This window comes from Gobio gobio, assembly GCF_949357685.1.
Source record: "Gobio gobio genome assembly, chromosome: 13".
In the NCBI taxonomy this organism is placed as follows: Eukaryota; Metazoa; Chordata; class Actinopteri; order Cypriniformes; family Gobionidae; genus Gobio; species Gobio gobio.
The window spans coordinates 11472764-11482763 of NC_137106.1; the positions used below are offsets into that span (position 1 = coordinate 11472764).

A 10000-nucleotide genomic window follows, 5' to 3' on the forward strand; every position below is an offset into this window, starting at 1 on the left:
TTGTGAACCTTGCTCTTCTGTTCAAGACCAAAGGAGCATGGAGATGCCAAGAGCCTGCCTTCTCATGTCTGAAAGACCTGCAGTGTAGAATAGGCCTGCCTTTATCCCTGTCTGCCACTGAACTCTTGCTGCCTAACTAGACAGCGTTCATAATTAAAGACACAAGGCTGTATGCAGGCAATCCCAGAATTTACTATGACAAGCTTAGCGGAAAACATATCATTATTAGCATTATTCATTAACCCTTGTGTTATGTTGCGGGTCAATTTGACCTGTTTTGATTTTTAAGTTGTCAGAAACAACTTTCGTGATGTTCACGGGTCAATTTGACCCGCATATTTTAATGTTCTAAGGCAACTGTAGAGACCCAAAATAATAAAATTTCTTGGTTATATTTTATTTTAGTTTTTTACTAATCTATGAAGCTAAAAAAATTAGCTTTTCCCCATTTATTTCAATACAAAATATTTTTTGAATGCCACAAATGGTAAAAATTAGCTATAATTGTATTTTTTCAATCTATCTGAAATACTATCTAACCTACATTGTTTTTCTTGAAATTGTGTGACCTTTTCTCATTTAGGGTCATTAACATGCATTCAAAGTTTCAACATGCTGCTGCGTTGAGAAATGTGCATATCAAAATGTTATACACTCTTGCTGTTTGTGGGTCAATTTGACCGATATAGGACAGCTATTCAAAAGCAACTTTACAGACACAAAATACAAAACACTTTGTTGTATTTCAGAGCTCTTCAACTCTAGTCCTGAAGTGCCAGTGTCTTGCTGAGATTAACAACTTTTTATTTTCAACATTTGTGAAAATAAAAAGATGTTTAACATGTTAACTGTCCCACTTTTTGAGCATAGACTTGAATATGACTTTTTCTACTTAAAGGGTTAGTTCACAAAAATTTTTAAATATTGTCATTTATTACTCGCTTCCACACCCGTAAGACCTCCGTTCATCTGCGGAGCACAAATTAAGATATTTGTGTTGAAATCCGATGGCTCAGTGAGGCCTGCATAGCCAGCAATAACATTCCTCTCTCAAGATCCATTAATGTACTAAAAACGTATTTAAATCAGTTCATATGAGTACTTTGGTTCAATATTAATATTATAAAGTGACGACAAATATTTTGGTGCGGCAAAAACTAAATAACGACTTAAATAGTGAAGGCCGATTTCAAAACACTGCTCATGAAGCTTCGGATTGTATCGAATCAGCGGCTCGGAGGGACAAAGTCACGTGATTTCAGCAGTTTGGCGGTTTGACACGTGATCCGAATCATGATTTGAATCGCTGATTCATAACACTCTGAAGCTTCATAAAGCCTTGTTTTGAAATCGGCCATCACTATATAAGTCGTAAAAGTAAAATTTAAAACAAGTTATAGAAGTTTATGAACATGTAAAATATATATATATATATATATATATATATATTTATATTTTATATAAAATATACATTTTACAAAACATGTTCAACTCTAAAACTTCTAGAAAATCAAAGCTAAATATCTGAACAAATTCTGTGCCAAATTTTAGGTTATCTCAAAAAAAATATGTTTTTGTGCGCAGTACCAAAGTTTTAGAGAGACTTTCACACAGTAAATGTCATGTAAAAACATGCTTTATTGTTTCTTGCCACCAGAGAGGGCTGTTGTTTAAAGGCCCTGTCGTTTAAGTCAGTGAAAAATCCAGCATGGGGATGGGATGCTTTTTGTTTGTCACTAGCATGGGAAGTGCAGGTGGACCAACTACACCAGCTCAGTTTTGCTTGGGAAAAGAATGACTATGCTGGTCCAGCAGCCAGACCAGCATAACCAGCCTGAAGCAACATTGAATTAATGCTGGTTTATAAAAGCAATGGGGGCCCGTGGTTTACTAAGAATTTAGAACAGCCAAGGCAGGCACAACACTCTAAATTCACTGTAAACCACAGCTTCACTGAGATTATTGCTTTTATAAAACGGTTACCACACATAAAGTACCAAATGTAACCGGTCCTCCTCAACTCGCTCCAAGCGGGATTCGAAGCATGGTCTCCAGGGTGCGAGGCAGGTCCGTTAACAAGGACGCTAAAGTCTGCAGCCACTAGCATCAGTCGCTAGATTGACTTTTGAGTTCAGGGGAGTGAGGTTTACACACACAGCTCTTACTGGCCTATGATAGTTACACTCACCTCATTAAACCTCACTCCCATCTGGGTCATGACACCAAATGTAACCGGTCCTACTCAACCCGCTCAGAGCGGGATACGAACTGGGGTCTCCGGCGTGGTAGGCGGGCACTCTAACAAGGACGCAGGCCGTAGCGGCAGTCAATAGAGCGCCTTTTGAGTTCAGGGGAGTGAGGTTTACACACACAGGTCTTACTGGCCATGTCCGTCACACCCCCGAAACGTCACTCCCATCCGGGTCACGACACCAAATGTAATCGGTCCTACTTGACCCGCTCAGAGCGGGATACGAACTGGGGTCTCCGTCGCTAGAACGTCTTTTGAGGCCAGGCGAGTGAGATTTACACCCACAGCTCTTACTGGCCTACAGCAGTTACATATACCAGGGCGTGCTCTCAAAATGGGCATCAGATTACACAAAAATTGTTTAAAGTTAAACAATTTTAAAGTTAAGGTAAAGTTAAAATACAATTTAATATACTCATAAGGCTGTGCGCTCAACCTTTTTTGTTTTCCCACAGTCCCATAAAGTTCATGTATCAGAAAAGTAAAACCAAGTAGACCCTATTGAGAGTTGAGACCCTGCGGAAAAACCCAGTTTATAAAACGGATAGTCCAGTCCTTGATTCTGATTGGTTAATCTGCGTTCGAAGCTGTTGTAAATTACTCAACAAACACACCTGTCATTACATCAGTATTACTGCGCCACTGTGTCTGTGTGTTGCTGCGGACACATGTATTATGCATGTTCTCCAGAATTTTTATATTAATGAATGTGCATTCACACTTTTTTTTTAATCATGGCCTTTATGTAGGCCTAATACTCTTATAGAGTATCAATTATTTTATAATCTGTCTCTTTTTAACCTTTGTTTTGCAGAGTTCTTCCTTAGTAAATGTAAACAGCACTGCTAAAGGTAAGAGAATCATCTCATGACATAAAACACATTAAATGCGTTTACATCAGTAGCCTATATTTGGTTTATTTTTCCACACTTACTACATTTTTACATAACTTTTTTAGATGATACACTCTTAGAAGAAAAGGTTCTATATAGAACTTTAAAGGGTTCCGTCAGGCACTTTATAGAACCTTTTAGGGGTTCACGTCATGGGATTTTTTTATTACATTTTTAATTTGTATTACATTTTATGAATTAAACAGCTCATAAACCTACTTTTTCACTAGAAAAAAAAATGAAATAAACAATTGAACATGGAAGTATTATGCAATCATTTAAACATTTCTCCTTATATAGAACCTTTATTGGCATAAAGGTTCTTTTAGAATAATATGAAACTCCATTCTTTGTGTTCAATGAATGTAGTTAAAAAAATTTAAAAAAAATCCATCTTTGTTTAACATTTTTGTTTTGTTATGAGGATCAGACAGATGAGAAAAATTATATTTTTCAGGAACTGTACAAAGGGACTGTACAATATAAAAGTCCTTTTATTTGCCATGTGTACACTTTTGGGCTGTTTTTTTTAAACAAATTTACTGTCAAATAAATCTTTATTTTAATGTAAGAGAGAAGCTTACACTAGCAAGAGTAATATGACAATAAAAAGTCAAAATTGGTAATAAAGAGCCATTTCTCTGCAAAACCACATAGGACATTCTCTTTTGAGATATCCTGATTAATTAAAAACAGGATATGCACACACACACACACACACACACACACACACACACACACACACACACACACACACACACACACACACACACACACACACACACACACACACACACACACACACACTGCAGAATTTTTTCTTGTTGCCTTTCCCAGAGATTTTGAAAAGAAAATCTACATTAGATGTACATGTCTGCAGATATAAATGTGTGTCGTGTACATTTGCTTTGAGAAATAAAAACAAAAGTATTAAAAATCTATTAATTGATTGAACCAGAGTGTGAAGTTCAGACTTTTAATAACAATGAAGGCACATTATTACTAATGAGGCACATTATTATGGGTTCTGTGACAAGTTCTCATCGCAAATGAATGACTTGCATTTTTATACATCTAGCTTATCTGTTGAGCGATGATTGCTTCCAAATGCTCAGTGATTGCTTCTTGTGTATTCTTGCACTCTTTTAAATGTCATGTGATTGTCTCATATGTCTTTTGCTGTGTCGCAGTGATGCTCTTTCAAGAGGTTTGGGGGAAAAGCTTCTGTCGCACTATAGAGAAGCTAGTGGAAGTCGTTCAGGAGTACCCTGGGGAGGTGGAGCACATTTTCAGCCCCGCCTGCGTGCCATTGGTCCGCTGCGCTGGTTGCTGTGGAGATGAGAACCTGGAGTGTCACCCTACGCTCACTTCTAACACCACTATGCAGGTAACAACAACAATGCTTACTGTTTCAAAAGAAGCGTAATTGCGACTTTATAGCTCACAATTGTGTCTTATTTTCACATTTATCACTCCGAGGAGTGAACTGGCTTCCACAATGTACTTAGACTTACCCTAAATATTACATTATATTATACACTCACCAGCCACTTTATTAGGTAGATGCTAGTATCTGGCCTTCAGAACTGCCTTAATTCTTCATGGCATAGATTCATTAAGGTCCTGGAAATATTCCTTAGAGATTTCAGTCCTTATTGACATGAGAGCATCACACAGTTGCTGCATATGTTGGCTACTCATCCATATTGGATTGAGATCTGGTGACTGTGGAGGCCATTTGAGTTTAGTGAACTCATTGTCATGTTTAGAAGATGTGTGGTGTTTAAACAATGCTCAGTTGGTACTAAGAGGTCCCAAAGTGTGCCAAGAAAATATATAACACACCATTACACCACCACCAGACTGAACCTTTGGCCGGTAAATGTATTATATTACATTACATTATTATAATGACCTAAATATATAAAAATGGCCTTGATTGTTGGAGGTAACTTTGGCATTGTATGCTTTTTCACTAAAGTAATATCTGTATCCTTATCTGTAGGAGATATTGTTTTGTCTGTGTCAGGCACACTGTTGCGATGGATATTAATATTATGACTTTTTCAGTTATTAAAGATTAAGCCAGCAGAGCAGGGACAGGAATATGTGGAGATGACCTTTGTGGAGCACAAAGCCTGTGAATGTAGGTAAGGAAAAGATCAATTCATTGTATCTAACCGCATGTTTTGCATGCAGCTATTTTGTGATACAGCTGTGCATTGTTATTATAGATATGAATATTGAACATAAATGTTGCATTTTTTTCTGGATGAACTGAATTCATCAAGTACAAAAAACTGTGTTTGTAATAGTCCCTCTGCTTTTCTTTTTGACACTGCGTGATTTCTGTGATGCCAAGACTAAGAAAACCTACAACAAAACAAGACAGGTAACACGTCGCTCTACACTTATACGCAATTACACTTTGGTGATTGACACGTTGGATTACAGTGATGTTTTATTTTGTTGTAGATGGAAACCCAGAAATAGAGGGAGAAAAAGGAAGGAGAAACAAAGAGTGAAAGACTGCGATAGGTAAGTTAAATGCGTTAGCTTGTTGCTAAGCTAACAATGCAATACTCTAATTAGCATTGATGAGCATAAAGTACATTGTACACTTAAGTAACATCCCTTTTTAACTATACTTTTCTGAATGAAATTAAATCTAAATATATATATTTTTAATTTATTAACATTTAATTTATTGACGATTAAAAATGACTTTCATTGATGAAAACCAGTATTTATTACCCTTTAGCTGTCTTGTACTGTATTTTCCAGTTCTTCGTGATTAACTTGATAAGGATTAAGAATAAGTGAAAAAAAAAAAAAATATATATATATATATATATACATATATATATATATATATATATATACATATATATATATATATATATATATATATATATATATATATATATATATATATATATATATATATATATATATATATATATATATATATATATATATAGTATATTTTTTTTGTGTGGGTGTGTTACGCAGCACGTTTGAGCTTCCTCAAGAACCAATGAGGTTCATTCTCATGTTACGCATCACATTTGAACTTCCTCAAGAACCAATGAGGTTCATTCTTGTGTTACGCATCACGTTTGAGCTTCCTCAAGAACCAATGAGGTTCATTCTCGTGTTACGCATCACATTTGAGCTTCCACAAGAACCAATGAGGTTCATTCGTGTTTTACGCAGCACGTTTGAGCTTCAGCAAGAACCAATTAGGTTAATTCTCGTGTTACGCATCATGTTTGAGCTTCAGCAAGAACCAATGAGGTTCATTCTCGTGTTACGCATCACGTTTGAGCTTCAGCAAGAACCAATGAGGTTCATTCTCGTGTTACGCATCACGTTTGAGCTTCCACAAGAACCAATGAGGTTCATTCTCGTGTTACGCATCATGTTTGAGCTTCCTCAAGAACCAATGAGGTTCATTCTCGTGTTACGCAGCACGTTTGAGCTTCCACAAGAACCAATGAGGTTCATTCTCGTGTTACGCATCATGTTTGAGCTTCCTCAAGAACCAATGAGGTTCATTCTCGTGTTACGCAGCACGTTTTAGCTTCCACAAGAACCAATGAGGTTCATTCTCGTGTTACGCAGCACGTTTTAGCTTCCTCAAGAACCAATGAGGTTCATTCTTGTGTTACGCATCACGTTTGAGCTTCCTCAAGAACCAATTAGGTTAGTTCTCGTGTTACGCATCATGTTTGAGCTTCAGCAAGAACCAATGAGGTTCATTCTCGTGTTACGCATCACGTTTGAGCTTCCACAAGAACCAATGAGGTTCATTCTCGTGTTACGCAGCACGTTTTAGCTTCCACAAGAACCAATGAGGTTCATTCTCGTGTTACGCAGCACGTTTTAGCTTCCTCAAGAACCAATGAGGTTCATTCTTGTGTTACGCATCACATTTGAACTTCCTCAAGAACCAATGAGGTTCATTCTTGTGTTACGCATCACGTTTGAGCTTCCTCAAGAACCAATGAGGTTCATTCTCGTGTTACGCATCACATTTGAGCTTCCACAAGAACCAATGAGGTTCATTCGTGTTTTACGCAGCACGTTTGAGCTTCAGCAAGAACCAATTAGGTTAATTCTCGTGTTACGCATCATGTTTGAGCTTCAGCAAGAACCAATGAGGTTCATTCTCGTGTTACGCATCACGTTTGAGCTTCAGCAAGAACCAATGAGGTTCATTCTCGTGTTACGCATCACGTTTGAGCTTCCACAAGAACCAATGAGGTTCATTCTCGTGTTACGCATCATGTTTGAGCTTCCTCAAGAACCAATGAGGTTCATTCTCGTGTTACGCAGCACGTTTGAGCTTCCACAAGAACCAATGAGGTTCATTCTCGTGTTACGCATCATGTTTGAGCTTCCTCAAGAACCAATGAGGTTCATTCTCGTGTTACGCAGCACGTTTTAGCTTCCACAAGAACCAATGAGGTTCATTCTCGTGTTACGCAGCACGTTTTAGCTTCCTCAAGAACCAATGAGGTTCATTCTTGTGTTACGCATCACGTTTGAGCTTCCTCAAGAACCAATTAGGTTAGTTCTCGTGTTACGCATCATGTTTGAGCTTCAGCAAGAACCAATGAGGTTCATTCTCGTGTTACGCATCACGTTTGAGCTTCCACAAGAACCAATGAGGTTCATTCTCGTGTTACGCAGCACGTTTTAGCTTCCACAAGAACCAATGAGGTTCATTCTCGTGTTACGCAGCACGTTTTAGCTTCCTCAAGAACCAATGAGGTTCATTCTTGTGTTACGCATCACGTTTGAGCTTCCTCAAGAACCAATGAGGTTCATTCTCGTGTTACGCAGCACGTTTTAGCTTCCTCAAGAACCAATGAGGTTCATTCTTGTGTTACGCATCACGTTTGAGCTTCCTCAAGAACCAATGAGGTTAATTCTCGTGTTACGCAGCACGTTTTAGCTTCCTCAAGAACCAATGAGGTTCATTCTCGTGTTACGCAGCACGTTTTAGCTTCCTCAAGAACCAATGAGGTTCATTCTTGTGTTACGCATCACGTTTGAGCTTCCTCAAGAACCAATGAGGTTCATTCTCGTGTTACGCAGCACGTTTTAGCTTCCTCAAGAACCAATGAGGTTCATTCTCGTGTTACGCAGCACGTTTTAGCTTCCTCAAGAACCAATGAGGTTCATTCTCGTGTTACGCAGCACGTTTTAGCTTCCTCAAGAACCAATGAGGTTCATTCTTGTGTTACGCATCACGTTTGAGCTTCCTCAAGAACCAATGAGGTTCATTCTCGTGTTACGCAGCACGTTTTAGCTTCCTCAAGAACCAATGAGGTTCATTCTCGTGTTACGCAGCACGTTTTAGCTTCCACAAGAACCAATGAGGTTCATTCTTGTGTTACGCATCACGTTTGAGCTTCCTCAAGAACCAATGAGGTTCATTCTTGTGTTACGCATCACGTTTGAGCTTCCTCAAGAACCAATGAGGTTCATTCTCGTGTTACGCAGCACGTTTTAGCTTCCACAAGAACCAATGAGGTTCATTCTTGTGTTACGCAGCACGTTTTAGCTTCCACAAGAACCAATGAGGTTCATTCTCGTGTTACGCATCACGTTTGAGCTTCCTCAAGAACCAATGAGGTTCATTCTCGTGTTACGCAGCACGTTTTAGCTTCCACAAGAACCAATGAGGTTCATTCTTGTGTTACGCATCACGTTTGAGCTTCCTCAAGAACCAATGAGGTTCATTCTCGTGTTACGCAGCACGTTTTAGCTTCCACAAGAACCAATGAGGTTCATTCTTGTGTTACGCATCACGTTTGAGCTTCCTCAAGAACCAATGAGGTTCATTCTTGTGTTACGCATCACGTTTGAGCTTCCTCAAGAACCAATGAGGTTCATTCTCGTGTTACGCAGCACGTTTTAGCTTCTGCAAGAAACAACAAGGTTTGTTCTCTCTCAAGCAGGTTCAGTTGAGCTTCTGTTTATGTTTAACTTTTTGAAGTGTCAAAGTGGTAGTTTTGTAGCTGTCAATGGAGGGACAGAAATGTCTCAGATTTTATCAAAATGATTTTCATTTGTGTTCTGGAGATGAACGAAAGTCTTATGGCTTTGGAACAACATGAGTAATTAATGACAGAATTTTTATTTTTGGGTGAACTATCCCTCTAAGTCTTCACATTTCAGTGACATTTAAAAAAAAGAAGAAATTTTTTTCATGTATTTAAAGATCACAAGGACAAAGATTGTATTGCTTTCTGTGCTGCACTTACCTTGAATTGTGTTCTCTTACAGGTGTCAGCCTCCCCGTAGGTAAACGCTGTCTCGCCGTGATGCCAGCCAATCACGTGCACCCGCCCCCTTCTGTGCGACCCTCACCATCCTCATCATTCACTTATGGATACTGCCACTGCTCTGCACCCCACGATCCCAGATGCAGAGTTGTTATGGTGACGGGGCTTCTGTCAAGTGATCTAAACAGGAAACTCCTGTTGTGCTAGTCTCTACAGAAGAAAAACAACAGAAGACCAAACCTAAAATCTGAGACTGACTTAAACCCTAAGGACTTATATTATTATAATATAATAAGATTGCTATTGTATTGTGTTATATTGATAACATTAGTAGTAGTAGAAGTAGTTTAGTAATAGTAGTGGAGCTGGTTTAGCTGGCAGCTTTTCCAAGTCTTCCCCCTTATTTATTAAAATCCACTGAAGTACAACTGGTTGTGTTCCATTAATCAATATATTAAAAAAGCCATTGTGTATTTGTTCATAAATCCAGGAGGAAACACAGAACAAACAATGCCAAAGATATTCTATTTTCATCTGTCTTATCACAACTACTCCTAGAC

At 38.4% G+C, this 10000-nt stretch overlaps 1 protein-coding gene across 1 annotated transcript in view; it reads left to right on the forward strand.

The window, feature by feature from the left end:
* pgfb (placental growth factor b) overlaps positions 1-10000 on the forward strand; it is a 36469-nt gene that overhangs the window by 25814 nt on the left and 655 nt on the right. The window contains exons 2-7 of the mRNA XM_079833430.1: positions 3066-3102; positions 4335-4531; positions 5215-5294; positions 5507-5536; positions 5620-5682; positions 9442-10000. The exon at positions 9442-10000 is cut by the window's right edge and continues 655 nt beyond it. Coding sequence (XP_079689556.1) covers positions 3066-3102; positions 4335-4531; positions 5215-5294; positions 5507-5536; positions 5620-5682; positions 9442-9463 — 429 coding nt within the window. The 3' untranslated portion in view covers positions 9464-10000. The remainder of the gene's footprint in view (positions 1-3065; positions 3103-4334; positions 4532-5214; positions 5295-5506; positions 5537-5619; positions 5683-9441) is intronic.